General features: G+C 45.2%; 1 protein-coding gene and 1 pseudogene across 5 annotated transcripts in view; one reads left to right on the forward strand and one right to left on the reverse strand.

Annotated features, from left to right (window-relative positions):
• The window catches only part of ZCCHC4 (zinc finger CCHC-type containing 4), a 452,628-nt gene that overhangs the window by 256,822 nt on the left and 177,742 nt on the right, over window positions 1-18,064 (reverse strand). For all 5 annotated transcript variants that reach the window (XM_085642314.1, XM_085642317.1, XM_085642316.1 and 2 more), the window contains one exon: window positions 4,917-5,192. In XM_085642314.1, coding sequence (XP_085498440.1) covers window positions 4,917-5,192 — 276 coding nt within the window. The remainder of the gene's footprint in view (window positions 1-4,916; window positions 5,193-18,064) is intronic.
• Window positions 8,836-9,863, forward strand: LOC146862952 (uncharacterized; annotated as a pseudogene).

The following is an 18,064-nucleotide window of genomic DNA, read 5'->3' on the forward strand; positions in this document are numbered from 1 at the left end:
GCTGCATTGATAAATCTTAATAACAGTATTATAGCTCATGACAAAAATAAACTATTGATGAACGTGTGTAACGGTATTTCACTTTCAAAATATAAGTTGCATTCCAGAAAACCTACTTCCTTATCAGAAATTCACAGGTCTTATCGCACATTTTCTTGATCCATCCATCCATGTCAGAGGAAGAACTATATACCAATCTCCCAGAAATAAACTATAGGTTGTGCAGAAACGTGATAATCTTTTTCTGGTCCTCATCTCTTACAAGTTTGTGCACAGTTGCCCTATTATTCAGGCCCAATATCCTTAAAAAACCATGAAGGTTTCAAATGCGCTACTATATACATTTTACGATTTTTATTTTGTACAAGTGTGAGCATTAACCGTATGCCCAAGGACGACCCGCAAATCAGATACTACATTGGTTTAGAGTAGATGTGCAAGTGCACAAACATTTTTACAGTGTCTTTTTTTGTAAATCAGCAACGGTGCTGGAAGAGTTTTGACAGTGGGAATGCTGTAGCGCGAAATCAACGCAGTAAACAGGATGTGAAAATTCCAAATTCTATGTAAAGAACAAGTGTACTTAATAATAGATGTCTGGTTAGTGTAAGGGGTGGGTGGAATGGTGTGAAGTCCAACAGTGCATTTTGGAGCACATGTTAACACATGGATAGCTACAATGTGGAGTGTAGGCTACTGTCCTGAAATGTGCGTTTTAATCAGAATTCTAATTTTCGCGAAAATGCAGAACTTTTTCCCAGCACAAATTGTGTCAGGTAAAATCTGGCAAAATTTGTGTGTGGGAAATATTACAATATTCTAAGTTTTGAAGCTCGGAACGGAGGAAAATGTGTAATTATCATGTTAGCCCTTATTTCGAGGTGTAGATAATACCACACGTGGTAATAAATACCGCACCACAGCTGTATTTACTGGGTGAGGTATCACCTCTTCACATACAGGGGGTTTCATAATGAGCCCCACTGTGTTTCAATGTTGCTAGTATTTTTTAAATACTTGAAAAGTGTAGTTTGTAAACCAAGCAGATGTTAATATGTATGTGTGTTACAACACATTGGCATACTGCAGCCTTCCTTGTATCCTCTAATGTACCGTGCTACGTGTCAGACATGGCCTCCTGTTGAGTCCGAGACAGGAAAAGCAAACACTGTGTTAAAAGAATTATCAGTAGCGAGTCAGAAGAAGCCATCTGACGTTTGATGTTCGGTCTTTGAAATAACATTACTTGTAGCAATAGAAACATGCAAAGGAAGGCCTCTGTTTATTTTGAAAGTGAACAACTTAAAGGTTATTTGGGGTGCAACACCAATAGTTTCAGCCCCACTGTATGTCAATCTGTTTTCCACGTGCAGAACGCTCACTCCTCTTGGAATTTTTTTTATCTTTGGAGCAGAAATGATATAACCTCGTATGTTTTTCTTTCAATCAGAGACTCTGTTTTAGGTGCAATAAGTATGGGAAAGGCATTACACATGTGCCTTTTACCCCTTTGGTGTAGGGCTGTGGACTATCTTCACAGGTTCGGGATTCTCAAGAGTCGAAAGTATACATGCCAATATTTTAGAGCAGGAAAGTGGGAGATTTAGAAAAAAAAAGAGGGGAGAATGTATTGTCTCGTTTGACCTTTAAAGGCAGTTTCAGTCAAAATAAGCCATTTTAAACAAATCAGGATTCGCCCGCCAGAATCGGGTCCATTGGCATGTATGCAAAAGAGCCTTCTATGGACAAACAATTCCACAGAACACAATTCTGTGAACCTTGACCTGCTACTCGTGTTCACAGAATGCCAAACACATATTTCACTTGTGTATGCAAATTGTTCTGTGAATGAAGCCTTTTATTACTTTATTTGAAACCATCAAATGAAATCATGAAAACATGAAGATCTTTAGGGATCGGAACAATAAAACGGCTGATCAACCAGTGTCTCTAAGCTCTCTAATCAAATCTGCCACAAAAGTGCATCTCTTTCAGGCGCATCAAGTGCGCAAACCCGAGAAGGTAACTGATTAACTTTCTCTACATCTTTATAATCCCACTAATTGTGGCAACAACAGTGAGCGTGCCCTATGGGCATAATCGCACTAGGCGGAACTACACAATCTATAAGTCTCCCCAACCATTGCATAAGGCAACCGGATCACGCACCGTAACCTGAACCATCTCACTATATATCATTATTGGTTGGTTTGAATCCAAGGTTGTGAATCTACCGTGTTGCGAAGGCAAACATGAACTGAGGTCCAGAATGCAACAAACATGGCATAAAGACGGTACAGGCATCCAGATTGTCAGTTGCCAAAGTGAAGCAGTTTGTGTCCCCCACGCATACCGTGCATTGAGCCTCGTTGACACATTATAATAACTCATGGGCAACTACACAGGGATGACAAGTTATGTATTTGACAATGTTTACGTTAAATGCACCTTCCAAAATGGCGCCTGTATTTTCAATAATGATGGACAGCAGTCTTCTTTCTATGTACATGTTAATTCATAAAAGTGTATGAAAAGCCTTTACTCATTGTGGCACCGTTGTGTGAACAAGTCCCTTGAGGGTGAAACGCGTCACAGCAGGTTTATGGAGTTAATAAACCCCCTTTAATGTAACTTGGTGGTCTTTGAGATGGTCAGAAGCACAACTGGAACTTCGTGACACACATACACACACACACACACACAACCCCCCCCCCCCTCGTTGTCCATCTTGTCACCATAGTAATCAAAGGTATACATATTGCCAGATATACCTTTAATAGAAAGGTCAATGTGCCACACCTCTTTCGAAGAAAAAGGGCGACGTTTATAAAGTCAGAGTAGCAGGTAAAACACACGTTTGAAATATCAGAAGCTAAATAAGTTCTGAATTGCTATCCAGATGACCTTACATAAAATCATAGAAAAAGATAATGGACAACACGCCAAACATCATTTGTGTGCACACAATTGTAGCATCATGAAAATTCATCTTGAAGGATGCTTGTAACATAGCAACATCTTGTAATTCCATAGCAACAAATTCATTAATAGACTTAATTTGGTGAAGGGATATAACACCTTTACAATTTAAGGCATAAGTAAAGGTTCGGCAGATTCTATTTTCAGGAAAATTGAGTTGTACTCTGAGTGACCAACAACGTCTCAAGATGCTACATGGATACTTTCCCAACCAGCAACTAGGAGAGAGTCATCAGGTGGACAAACAGCAAATGGGTGAACTACAGCAAGAACAAACAACCCCCTATTAAAACACAAACAAGGATGAAAGGTGTTACATACCAGACAAAAGAGTTAAAACTCTCTTGGAATCAGAAATTACTATTAAACCACTAGTACAAAAGAACAGGCATTAGTTGAGGATGAGAGATGCGAGACCAAATTTCCTCAAAGTGGAACCCTTCACTTGCCACAACCTAGCACTACTTTGCAAAAGGTGTGTAAGGTTCCATTGAAAGGGGTTAACAATAGGCCATATAATAACAGTGTGTATTGGTTCACAGACACAAGGGACACCCAACGATGTCTAGGGGCCAAGGGTAGTTTATGTTATAAGGAACAGGGGTCCCTAAACACTAGATACGGAAAAGTAATACTCTGGAAGCACAATAATGCCCAGGGAACATCCAATTCACTTTTAAAATAACATTTTATTATTACATGAAAGTAAAATCAGTTTGTAGGGGTGATTACCCCTACATGGCGCACGTAGACAGCTATTAAAAGAACACACAGGCAAAAAAAGTAAGTGACAAGGAGAATTACACAAGATCAAAGTCACACTTCCGTAAAACACAACACTGCTGAAACCAAGAATCAATCGTACATAATTAGACAGGTCAGAGAGATCAGGTCGATGACGTTTGGATCCACTTAAAATATGGGATCATCATCAGGACAATACAGTGTTTGCCTGGATATGTGATCCAATGTGAAAGTAAGTCAATCAATATGAGAACCTGTAAAAATAAAGGGGAACGTGTGGGGTTAGTGTGAAATTTCCTGCAATAAGTGAGAGATCCATGCAAAAAGGTCTACATGCTGTGGTCACCATGACAGAAACATGCAGAATCTCACCAGAATACTGGAACCTTCACTCTGCATGCAATTCCACTCACTTCTTAGAATTAAAAACGACACCAGCAGGTTGTCTATTTGGTTGATAGTATTGTAGAGAACTCTCAAGCTGCGTCATGCTATAGTAGCCAATAAAATTGCCCCACACCTGAAGATATACCACATTGATAGACACTATACGAGAGATTCCACATGTTTCAGTCCAAGACCCATATTTGTGGCATAAACTGAAAAATGTTTCCCGATCCCAGCCATGGAGAGCCTATGTTTCTTGGAGATGCACCACCGTTGAATGACTATATGCTGGACAATTAAAAGATACTATGCTTCCATAAGAACAAAGCCTACATTTTATGTAAAATGAATATTCAACTTCCAATGCAAGAAAGTATAGGATGGGATAACATACATAAGACCCCGAGTATGTATGATATGTATGTATGGTATTTGTACACAGAGGTGCAATTCAAGGTCGTTTACAATGAAACAAGTAAGATACAGGTTCTGATCACATTCTAAATTGCATAAAGTTCAGAACATTTCTCATTTTGTTGGGGGACCAAACATAAACTAGAAATACTACCAAACATTACCAAAGCAGAGGTACAATTTGTAGGCTGTGTTAAATTTCCGTACGAGGATTCAAAGTGTGTTAACAGATTTTGTTGCCAGTCAAAAACATAATTGGTCATATTTCTACAAGAATCCGTCTACACCCCTGTGTGCAGGAGAAGGCAAATGCTAAGTAACTTGAGCTACAATGCATGATAAACACACATGAAGATTAAAATCACAAGCCATGAAATAGTGGTACTTATTACCTTGGTGTGCCAACACAGAGCACTCTTGTGAATCCCAGGGCAACGAGGACATCCAAAAGGAACTGACAACTTCGGTCAGCAAACAAATACTGTGCATTCGATTTCTTATTGGCCAGTGCATACAGCATCTGGCTGGGCCTCCTCAGCTGTCCAATGGAGATATCGGCCTGCACCTGATGGTCAGAGTGCTCAGCCCACTCCTCCGGCAACAGCAGCTGCTGGCACTCCTGGCAAAATCTACGCTTCGGTAATGGCAACTGAATATATTTTCGGTACCTGAGAAAAAATACAACAAAGAAAAAAATGGATAAAATAAAAGATTTCACCCCACAAAACTAAAAATGTTTGAAAATTTACAAGTTAAGGCATTGATGTAAACAACCTCCACCACTATCATGCACGATGTAAACCCTAACATATTACTTATATAGTAAGAGGAAAAATTTGTGAAACAAGAAGTGGAACAATATCATTCAATAATCAACATCATTCACCAGACCTGCCAAACGGTAAAACGTGCGAGAGGATCTGGGGTTTAAAGGGAACAGGGCTTTAAGCTCATTATTGTCTGATGAGTTATAGAGGGGGCAGAGCCTTTGACAAGGAGGAGACCGTTGTGTCAGTCACTGGCTGAAAAGCCATAGAGGGTCACAGTGAAGGACAGGAGGCGTAGAGCTTAGAGTTCATCATGGCTTAAGCAGCCTTTTCTCCCTGCCAAACTACATAAATTAAAGGCTTATGAAACCGCCTCTGTGACTATTGGAGATAGCAAAACCTGTAATGACCATTTAATGACATAGGATGACACGTGAGCAGGATATAAACAAATGTATGGATTATCTCTTTAAAGGGATTGCAGAATCATTTATTCTCTGACTCAAAATATACATAATCCATCGATCATTCAAACTCTCACATAATTTAGCACACATTCACTCTATCATTGACTGATGTACTTGACTTTTCACACATCATTGAGGGGATGAAGGAGATGCATTTCCAGACTTTTTAGGTGTTTGTGTTGTAGCCATTATGACACATCTACAAGTCAATACTAAACCTCACTCTGATCCCATAACTTACCCCTTATCCTATTCCTAACCTTAACCCATATCATTCAACATAACCGTTACCTAAACTCCATTTCATAACCAATTACTAATTAAAAATATCTTACAAATAGGTTTTTTATTTTAAAAATGCAAAAGCATAAATTTTATATAAACACACTGTCTTTCCAAACCTGCCCATTTTATAAAATGCATGAAAAGTAGACTATATTTCCCTTTTTTGTGCCAAAATTATTTCAACCACTATATTTTAAATGAAAACTGAGCCCAGCTTTCACTAGCAGTCTATAGTCATGCCCTCTGCAGTAGGCATGGTTATGTTATTTGGGTATTTGTAGTCAGTGTGGCAATCACTCTCAATAATGCATCTCTAGGCACTTGCACTCGGGTGGAGTTGTAGTGCGGTCTTGGTGCAAGTATTTAAAATTTTAATGTGAGTTTCTGGTCTTTTGATCCGTTAATCCGATTGTTTAGAAGGAGGGTAGTAGCCTAATTTGTTTTTAGAATTTTAAGCCTGTGTATTATATATTTGTATGTCATTGTCTTATGTGGACCTCCTAGGAGTTCCAAAGCATGAAATAAAAATCTTAAATCTTGGAGCAAACTTAATACAGCACATAAAGATGGAACAAACTGGTATAGAGCCACATTCTCAGCACTTTCCTGAATTTGAGCACACCAGGTATGGCTTGGATCTCGGGTGGCAGCGAGTTCCACAGCAAGGCTCCCTGAACTCTGAAAGATCTGCCTTCCTATCTAGTGTATTTGAAGGGTGGCATGACTGGAATAGCCTTGTTGCTAGATCTGAGAGGTGTATTGAGGACAGATTCTTTTAAGTGGAAATAGGTTGCCTTGTCACAGGAGCTTCTTTTGAGTGATAACACTGGACTTAAAGAGAAGCGGTTTCTTAATTTGTAGCCAATGTAGCTATTTAAGATTTAAGAATTTCCTTAGGTTAAAGATCACTCTCACTAGGGAATTCTGAATCCTTTGTGTTCAGTTTAGCTCATTTAAGAGCAGTCCTAATAGGCAAATTACCATAATCTAGTATGTAGTTTACAAATGTATTATCCTCCTCGATAGCCTAATTTCAATATTGCATGCATTGATTACTTTAGAAATATGGGCCTAACAAATGAGTTTACAGTCCACGATAACATGTAGATCACGAATTTCCACTACTGCGGAAGGGCAATGATCAATTTCAGAACACAAAAGGTTACAGTCCCACAGAGGTTGACTATTTTTTAAACTGAGAGGATTTCTGACATTGAGGGGTTAAGTTTTGAAATGTTTCTTTCCATCCATTGTAAAATGGTTAACACGATAGCTAAGACTTTTGAAGAAGACTATCATGTAAGCTAAAAATCAGTTGAGTATCACAGGCTTATAGGTATACAGCGATCCCCAATTATTGAAGAGTTTTCCTTAATGGGAGTAGGTCTATTTTTTTTCTTAAAAGGGAGGGAGTAGGGCTGAGCCCAAGGGAACTCCCCCATAAGAGATTAGAGGTGGGAGATAAGTAGTTGTCCAGCTGGACTTTTTGGTACCCCCTGTGTAGTAGGACGTGATCCAGTCCAATGCTTTGTCTTGGGCTCATATTTATTTTAGCGTAGAGATCAAGGTAGGATGATCTGCAGTATTGAATGCCTCTGATAGACCAAGGTCCAGTATAGCTACTCCAGGACCCGTAGCAGTGAATAATATTCTGAGGTCATCCATAGCTGAAGTGATGATCAATTCTATAGAGCAGCCTGGTCTAAAACCTTCTTGGGCAAGGGCCAGTGGCGGCTGGCATGTACCTAGGGTGGTAGGTGGGGGAGGAGGGGCACAAAAAAAAGATAAATAAATAAAATAGACTTACTGTAAGAGGGAGGACGGCTCGGCTCAACGGAAGTCGGAAAACCCGGATGGAGCCATGAGGAGAACACCGGATATCAACCGCGTTCTAGTCTCCCTTGGAACGCGTGACGTCAGGACGCAGCCGCCAATGGAGCACAAGAGGGGCGGAATCAGGAAGGAGGAAGGGCGGAGCAGGACAGGGAGCGAGTGGATCGAAGGTGAATGGACGACGGAGCAACGGATATCCAGAGCGGAGGACAGCGAAGTTCCAGAACGGAGGACCGGAGGCGCTGCCGGAGAGCAGGAGTGGACGGGACGACAGAAGAAGGACGGATACCCCAGCGCAGGTGTCCCAGAGCCCACAGCGACGACCGAACAGGAGTTTGCTGCTTTCAAGCCCGGCGGCTCACGAGAAGGAGAGGACGCCCCGGGTCCGGCTGCCGCGGCCCGGTACACGGGTCGTGGCCTCAGGCAAGTGCCGCTTAGAGGGTCTTTTTGGTGGGGTAGCTGGAATACCTATTAGAGGACACACCCTACCGGAGCCCACTATTCCCTCACGAACCTTTAGAAGGGTTCCTCCCTGACATCCCCATTCCCTTCCCCCACGTCGTTATGGTGAAGGTGGCACAACGTAAAGAATAGGAAGGGTAAAGCCTAACCCGAGTGTTTTCTGTTCTTTGTTTTTCAACCCTGGTGAGGAGAACCCTGGAGACAGCCAGACCCGAGGAGGGACGACCAGGACATCCCAGAGTAAAGAGTGGTAGAAGGACAGATACCCCTTTTGAAACAAGGAGACGAGAATCCTAACTTCTTGGAAGAGATTATTAATTTCCCGTTGAACCTATGATGTAACACAGACTGTCTTTCTCTTACTGTGGCAAATAAACAGTATCCCTCTCATAGACACATAACCTGACTGCTTGTCCTTCTATACCACTACTCTGCCCTCAAGCCTCCTTACAAAGTGGTGTCAGAAGTGGGATATCTAATCCCAGTGTGTCGACGACATGACACAACCCGTGCCTATTGAGGATGTCCTTACACAATTGGCCGAGGGACAAAGACACCTGCAGCTGGTGTTTGAACAACAACTACAGGCTGCTAGACTAGAAAGAGAGGCGTTACAGGGAGCTCTTAAGGATCAGGCTACACTGGCTGCCACGAATCAGCAAGTTCAGGACACTGCAATCCTACGACTCACGGACGCCATAGTACATACCCGGGTCCATCCCACTGTCCCAAGCACGGTCCTGCAGAAGTATAAGGAAGGCGAAGACCCTGACTATTTCTTCCTGAATTTCGAGCGAGTGGCATCCACAGCAGCCTGGCCACCAGAGAGGTGGGGCCAATACATCGCGCCACTTCTCTCCGGAGAGTTACAAGCCGCATACCAAGCCGCAAATCCCGATGGGACTACTACCTATGTAGATGTCAAGAAGGCGATCTTAGAAAGATTAGGATTCGATCAGGAACATTATCGGACCAAGTTTAGGAAAGAGAAATGGAATGCTGGGGATAATCCTAGGGCTTTGTATTACCGAATCCGGGACTTAGGTAACAGATGGTTGACACCCCACACATCCACCATGGAGGAAGTAGTTGAAAAGGTGTTCCTGGAACAGTTTCTGGATGCCCTACCCCCCACCACGAAATCATGGTGAAACAACAACCACACCTCACTGCAGCCTCCGCAGTGGAACTAGCGTGTGCCTTCCATAGGGCCCCAGATTTCAGATCCGGCACTACACGTCCACAGTCTCAGTTTCCCATCTCACGACCCCAGTTACATCCCCCCATAAGACCTCCCCTAAGGCCCGAGTTAAGGACCTTACCACCCCTGCGCGTTAGTCCAAAACCGTCCCCTAGTTCTACAGGTGCCGGCGGTCAAGGTCCCCAATGTTTCAGCTGTGGTGAATGGGGACATATAGCCAGACAATGCCCCCACCGAGTATCACCCGCTGAACCCATGGAGGTAGGGTACACCAGGGGCAGAATTCTAGTAACACAGGGAGGCTCTCAACGCTACAGAACGTAGGTTTATTTAAATGGCAAGAAACAAAGGGCCCTGTTAGATACAGGGTGCCACGTCACAGTCGTTGACGAATCCCTGATAGGGGAACACCAATTACAAACCACTGAACAAGTACAGGTGACTTGTGTCCATGGGGATACCAAGTCGTACCCCACGGCGGAAGTCATCCTGGACGTGGATAACGACCCACATCTTAAACGGGTAGGGGTCATCCCCTCTTTGCCAGAACCCGTTATCATAGGGACCGACCACCCAAACTTTGATAACTACATAGAGGGAACTAAGAACAATACCCACACATGGCTAGATGAAGCCCCTTTTCGCACCGCAGAGATAGAAGCCATAGAAACACGAGAAAAGAAAAGCAGAAGGGAAAGGCGTAATGAGAAAAAAGGGTTTTACTGTTCGCAAGTATCAAGGAATGCCTTTCCCCTTTCCATTGCAGATACCGATGGAACACCTCCTTATAGTTACCGGGCAGCCCAACGGGATGACCAAACACTCGTGCATGCCTGGGAACAGGTCCAGGAAGAGCCTCCAGATCAGGTAGGACCTTATTTTATTGTAAAAAGGGGTTTGTTATATAGAGCTGAAAAAAGAGACTCAGTAGAGAAGACTCAACTGCTCGTTCCCCTATCCTTCCGGGAACATGTACTCCAGTTAGCCCATAATAAGATGGGGGGTGGGCACTACGGCAAGGAGAATACGCTGAAGTATCTGTTAGATAAATTCTACTGGCCTGGGGTTTACAGGGATGTGGCAAAACACTGCGCTACATGTGTGCGATGCCAATACACGAGCTCTGGACCCGTCACTAAGGCACCCCTACAACCACTCCCCATCATAGACATTCCCTTTAAGAGAGTGGGTATGGATTTAGTCGGGCCTTTAACTCCCTCGTCACGTGGTCACCGATACATACTAGTTATCATCGATTATGCCAGTCGATACCCCAAGGCCTTCCCTTTGTCGCGTATAACTACTCCCGCTGTGGCCCAAGCCATGATAACACTTTTTTCCCGAGTCGGTTTTCCCTCTGAGATCTTGACCGACCAGGGTACCCCGTTTGTGTCGCACATGATGAGCCAGATTTGTGATCTCCTCGGGATCAAGAAAATACGCACGTCAGTGTATCATCCACAAACAGACGGCCTTGTGGAGTGGTACAACAAAACCATCAAAAACCTACTCCGCAAGGTCGTCTCAGATACGGGGAGAGATTGGGACCGTCAGCTTCCGCTGGTTCTCTTTGCCTTACGGACACACGAGCAACGATCCACGGGGTTTTCCCCATTTGAACTACTGTTCGGGAGAAAACCCCGAACCTTATTGGACATGGCCAGTGAACAGTGGGAGGGGGAAGAGGAAGAAGGGAAGCCCCTACTGAAATATGTTACTGACTTAAAGACGTCGTTAAACCACCTATGGGGTCTTGTACATGAGAATCTGCAGGAAGCACAGAGAACACAAAAAAGATATTATGACCACAACAGTCGACTTAGGGAATTAAGACCAGGGGACAAGGTTCTTATACTACTCCCGACCACAGAAGACAAGTTGTTAATGAAGTGGCAAGGGCCGTATGTGGTAGACAAACGAATCACCCCTGTCACCTATAGTATACTACTGCCACATAGGACAGGGGGTAAACAAATATACCATATAAACCTCCTCAAGAAGTGGGAGGAACCCCAGCCCCCTGGAGCACCCAACCCCGCCTTGATGGCCTGCAGCTCCCCGCAGTTAGACATACCACTCTTGTCACTGCAGGACCCCTTGAGTCCCTCTGTTCCCTTCGGAGACATATTAACCCCTGAACAAAAAACGGAGCTAGGCGCTGTGACAAACATCTACCCAGACTTGATGTCCACAAAACCCGGTTTAACATCCCTAGTCCAACATAAAATAGTACCTCTGAACCCAACAATCATCAAACAAAAGCCATACCGCATTCCGGAAGCCCGTAGGGAGGCTGTAGAAAAGGAAGTGGAGGACATGCTCCAGGCAGGGATCATAGAACCATCCCGGAGCAATTGGTGCTCTCCAATTGTACTCGTACCAAAGCCAGACGGTAGTCTGCGCTTTTGTATTGATTTCAGACAAGTAAATGCGATCACTAAGTTCGACACGTACCCAATGCCCAGAATAGACGAGATGATAGAACGCCTGGGACAAGCTAGATACATGTCAACCCTCGACCTCACGAAAGGGTACTGGCAAATCCCATTGGAGCATACCTCCAAAGAAATAACTGCGTTTTCCACACCATCAGGCCTGTACCACTTCAAAGTACTTCCGTTTGGGTTACATGGGGCCCCCGCCACATTTCAGAGGCTGATGGACAGGGTATTAAAACCACACCAAAAGTACGCAGCCGCATATCTTGATGATATTGTGGTTTTCAGCCACACCTGGGAGGAACACTTAGTACACCTCAAAGTCATATTTCTAGCCGTACAGGAAGCCGGCCTCACAATCAATCCCAAGAAATCACTTTTAGGGACCAATAAAATACAGTATTTGGGATATGCCATACAAGAAGGACACATCAGGCCCCAAGTTGATAAGATCGAAGCTATCCGCACCATTTCCAGACCTGTAACCAAAAAAGAAATTCGTTCCTTCTTGGGGTTTATAGGTTATTACAGGCGATTTATCCCACATTTTTCATCTATAGCCAGTCCGCTCACCGAACTACTGTCCAAAACACATCCCACACGCATACAGACATGGCACGCAGCACAGGAAGCCAGCTTTGAGGCCCTTAAACAAGCTATATGTACCAGCCCCGTTTTACGATGCCCCGACTTTACTCGTACCTTTGTCCTTCAAACGGACGCCTCGGACTGTGGGTTGGGGGCGGTCTTATCTCAACCAGACTCAAATGAAGAACTGCGACCCCTGTTGTACATCAGCAGAAAACTCTTTCCCCGAGAGAAGAACTACTCCACGGTAGAAAAGGAGTGTTTAGCTATTAAGTGGGCTATTGAATCCTTACAATATTACCTGTTAGGCAGACACTTCCTGGTCCTCACAGATCACGCTCCTTTGACATGGCTTGCACGAAATAAGGACACTAATTCTCGCATACTACGATGGTTTCTCGCTTTGCAACCCTTCTCTTTTCAGACCCTCCACATGCCGGGGATGAAGCAACTGAGTGCTGACTATTTATCCAGGCATCCGAGTTGTGAATGGCCCCATCGTCCATTCCTAAGGGGGGACGACTGTAAGAGGGAGGACGGCTCGGCTCAACGGAAGTCGGAAAACCCGGATGGAGCCATGAGGAGAACACCGGATATCAACCGCGTTCTAGTCTCCCTTGGAACGCGTGACGTCAGGACGCAGCCGCCAATGGAGCACAAGAGGGGCGGAATCAGGAAGGAGGAAGGGCGGAGCAGGACGGGGAGCGAGTGGATCGAAGGTGAATGGACGACGGAGCAACGGATATCCAGAGCGGAGGACAGCGAAGTTCCAGAACGGAGGACCGGAGGCGCTGCCGGAGAGCAGGAGCGGACGGGACGACAGAAGAAGGACGGAGACCCCAGCGCAGGTGTCTCAGAGCCCACAGCGACGACCGAACAGGAGTTTGCTGCTTTCAAGCCCGGCGGCTCACGAGAAGGAGAGGACGCCCCGGGTCCGGCTGCCGCGGCCCGGTACACGGGTCGTGGCCTCAGGCAAGTGCCGCTTAGAGGGTCTTTTTGGTGGGGTAGCTGGAATACCTATTAGAGGACACACCCTACCGGAGCCCACTATTCCCTCACGAACCTTTAGAAGGGTTCCTCCCTGACATCCCCATTCCCTTCCCCCACGTCGTTATGGTGAAGGTGGCACAACGTAAAGAATAGGAAGGGTAAAGCCTAACCCGAGTGTTTTCTGTTCTTTGTTTTTCAACCCTGGTGAGGAGAACCCTGGAGACAGCCAGACCCGAGGAGGGACGACCAGGACATCCCAGAGTAAAGAGTGGTAGAAGGACAGATACCCCTTTTGAAACAAGGAGACGAGAATCCTAACTTCTTGGAAGAGATTATTAATTTCCCGTTGAACCTATGATGTAACACAGACTGTCTTTCTCTTACTGTGGCAAATAAACAGTATCCCTCTCATAGACACATAACCTGACTGCTTGTCCTTCTATACCACTACTCTGCCCTCAAGCCTCCTTACACTTACCTTCCTGGATTGCTGCGTGAAGTTCTCCCCGCTTGGGTCTTCTCTCCTCGAGGCAGGCTCCAACATGGGAACCAGTCAGCTACTCTAACCAATCCGGGCGCTGATCTCATGCTGTTAACCAGCATGAGAAGCACAAGATTTGGAGGGAGCGGCCTCACTCAGCGCTCTCAAGAGCACTGGAGGCCTGTGCTTTCCCTAACCCAGCTCTCTAAGACAGCTGGGTTAGAGAGGTTTAAAATGCGCATGTCTGGCTGGCTGTGGCAAAATGGTTGGCCAAAGAGACATGGGCATTTTAAACTTTAGCACACAGCTCCCTGCTGCCACTCAGCAGAAATGGCCCGCCCCGTCCTGACACTCAGTTCGGGACAGGTTGCTGAAAAATAAAATGGTAATAAATAAACGTTATTACCATTTTTCAGCTCAGGGGCTTGTGGGTCTTGATAAGTTATTATACGGTCGACACTCCTCCGCTCAAATGGAGGAGCCGCCCCTGGCATAGGCTAGGATATATTGCCTTCGACAAAATGTAGTAGTTGCTTTGCTACTACTTTTCCATTATTTTGGAGATAAAGGAGAGGAGAGACATTGGTCTGTATTTAGCCAGGTCACTGTACTTTGTGGCTGTTATTTTAAGCAAAGGACGGATAATGACATTCTTAAGAACAGGGGGTACTAGGCCTTTCTGAAGAGAGGTGTTGATAATGGATGTAATGGCTGAGGCAAGAGTGGATTTTAATCTTTTCACAACTGAGGCAGAGCAAAGATCTTCAGGAGGCCCTGAGGTTTAACTGGCACTGATTAAAAATACACTCTTTGGAGAGTGGAGAGAATTGAGTTGGGGGAAGGCGGGTTAGGCTCTCACTCAGGGATCTCCTCTGCACTGATTTTACCTTGTCTAAGAAAAAGGTTTTTTGTATTTAATTTTTTTTTATACACATCAGAGTTGTGGTATTCAGGGTTTTGCTTACAGCTTTGTTGAATTTATTTAAAGCATCTATTGTGTTGGAGGGAGAATTTGGGGTTTCAAATCGATTGTTGTTGAAAATTGAGATTAACTGGCCTTCTTGAATAGATTTTTGTAATTGTGTCTTTAAAAGCTAATCTATATTGCAGAAGTTGTCCTTGAAAACCTACCAAAATATGGGGCAGTCATCTACTGGACTACCAGACGCTGAAATACATTGATATAAAAGTTGAGAGGACATGCAGTATGATGCATTGTGCACCTTTGAAATACCTTTTAATTATCGGCAGTTGTTGATCGAGGGTGCAAAAGGGGGGGCGGGGGGGAAGCAAGATGTATCACCTGTAACATTATTACTTATGATTTTCATTGTGCATTTGTTGATATAGGCAAAATCAATAAAATTGTGTCTTAAAAATAGATATCCTAATTGAAGCTTAGTTTTGGTTGGTTGATTAAAAAATATAACTCAAAAGCGATTTGTTCATGGGATTTCTTTGCCATTCTTTCATATAATGTCCTTAGTGGTGGGAATGATAGGATCCAGAGTGTGACCTGCTTTGGGCAAGGGGCAGGAAGTGAGTTGGATGAGTTAGATCAGTCCAACTCTAATTAACCATTCAATTAGTTTGGCACAGTGCCAGTTTACATTTGAGCTTAATTCAGCCATGTGTTAGAGTCTCCGAGCACAAAAATGTCAGGAATGAGTGTCAAAGCATGGATCATAAGTTCTTCGAGAAAATATTCAGCTTGGATACAGGGATGGGTGATAACTAAGGATACACCCCATAGAGACATCTTGATGCCTGGGAATTCTGTGCACGTGAGGGATGTAATCGGTAAATTGTCTTTGCAAATAAGACAAATCCCTTGGCCACTTTTGTCAGGTCTATCGATTCTTAACATTTTGAATGTGGCGGATAAGGTCCTCGAGGGGATGGATTGCAGTCTGGAGTAAGTCATGACTCAATCATGAAAAGGAGATCAAGCTTATTGCTTGTAAGATATATTTTAATGAGCGTAAGAGCGCACAATCCATAGGCAAGCCTTTAGGTAGGGCTGGGGGCATAGAAGATACATTCTTCCAAAAATAATAGTACTGGGGGCTGGGGGCTGGGGGTTGTCCTTAAGAGAGAACTGATTGGTGGCTTGGCTAAGCCTGATGGCGGATGCAACTACTTAGAGTACCTGCCGCATTCATTCCCCAACATTCCGAAATATCCAATATCATCGGCTTAAGCCGAATTATATTCTGGTGGACACCACTAAATCTCATTCAGGAACGTATTTCAGTGCCCCTTCTCTGGTGGCTGTGTGCTGGAGAGCTCGAGGGGAACAGAGGGCTGACTTCGGCCAGCATGGTGGGACGACCTGTTAGAGAGACCAAGTGGAGAGACCAAGTGGAGGGCAGCCCATGCCGCGGAGGGTCTACAGCACTGAGGTTGTGTGAACAAGTGGAAAGGGGAAAGCCCGAGCACTGTGCAGAGGATAAGATTACAGAGTTCACCCAGATTAGTTAGTACCTTCCCCCGGCCGGGCTGCTTGTAACTGCACTGTTCCCATTGGGAGCTGGGACACAGGCCTCGCTCGTGTCTCCTAGAGGCTGAACATTCAACCTGGCACCTGTGTGACGCAGCAGGGCCACCTTAGTAAGCGCGTGGGAGCGAGGCTGTAGGCCGTGGTGAAAGAAGGTTGTGGGTCCCAGCTGAAAGAGTGTTGGGCTGCCGCAGGCATGGCGACAGCTCAGTACAGTGGCGAGATCCATTGATACTCCCCTAAGTGGCCCAAACAACATGTCTCTGGCGCGGACGGAATGGTTTCCTGACTCTTGATCCCTGAGTAACATCTCAGATGAAATTGCGACTACACCCTGAACACCAGAGGCCCCGGAGGGCTGTGGGGTCTTATGGGGGACAGAACTGATGAGGTCGCTGCCCGCTCTTATGTGCCGGCTCCCAGGCCATGTGGGTGATGGCTTGGGCCCACATCAGCAGTTGGGCTAGGAGCCTCGGACAGTGGAGGAATGACCGGGACTGCCCTGCGGAGCCTGCTCACCTGAATAATCTAGAGGCCCATTGCATACCCCAGTGGCGAATTATGCCCCAGTGGGCAGAAATTCTCTGTACCACAAGAAGAATACCGTTCTACAAGAAAGCCCGTGTTGCCCAGCAATAACAACTGTTGTTTTTCTTCTTAACTACCAGCAAGACCATGCAATTTAAGCCACCCCTCGCCCTGTGGAAGCTGGTTGCCCCCACTGGCCCTTCTGTCGCCGATGGTCAAGGGTAAGATGTCCACTGTGTCAAAACAAAGCAATCTGGACAAATTTTTGTGGTGGCAGACTGTGTGCCTGCTGCCGCAGAGTCTTAAGGAGCGGACGCATCGCAACCTACAACGGGAGACACAACAATTGTGATACTTCAATCCATCAAGACCTCATGGCAAACCCTTGTGAAACAAATTGGGGTAACAGGCTCTGAGGTCACACTCTTGCACCAAGACCTCAAAAATATAGTCAATCGTGTCATGGAGGCCAAGAATGGCTCTTTGTGCTTGAGGAAGCCTTCAAAGACCTTATCCTGATGGTGCAAAAACTGAAAGCTACAAATCATGATAGTTGCCAAATGGCGGTTGTCCCACAACATCCTCCACTTGGATGGAGTGGAGGATATCAACGCTGTTGCGTTCCTAGGGGAGTGGTTGAAACGCCTCCTGAAAGATGCCCCATTGCACCTACATCTGAACAGGCTTGGCACTGGGTCAAGGAAAGACCCACTCTCTCTAGGATAAATGGGGGGGAATGGCACAGAACTCCAGAGGTTGCAATGCCAGGCCCTACCCACAGGAGCAGTGGGTCTGCCACAGGGATACAGCACAACCAAGGTGAGTGAGGTAGGCTGAGTCTAAATCAGACAGTGAGGAAATGGAAATCAACAACGATGAGTCTACAGACTCAACGAGAGATGAACACTGTAATGATCACCCGCAGAGAAACATTCCGGATCATCAGGCTACTCCCACACAGGCTGTAGACTACGCTTGGGGTGTTTTTTCTGCTACCTTGCAG

This window comes from Triturus cristatus, chromosome 2_2 (assembly GCF_964204655.1).
Source record: "Triturus cristatus chromosome 2_2, aTriCri1.1, whole genome shotgun sequence".
NCBI lineage: Eukaryota > Metazoa > Chordata > Amphibia > Caudata > Salamandridae > Triturus > Triturus cristatus.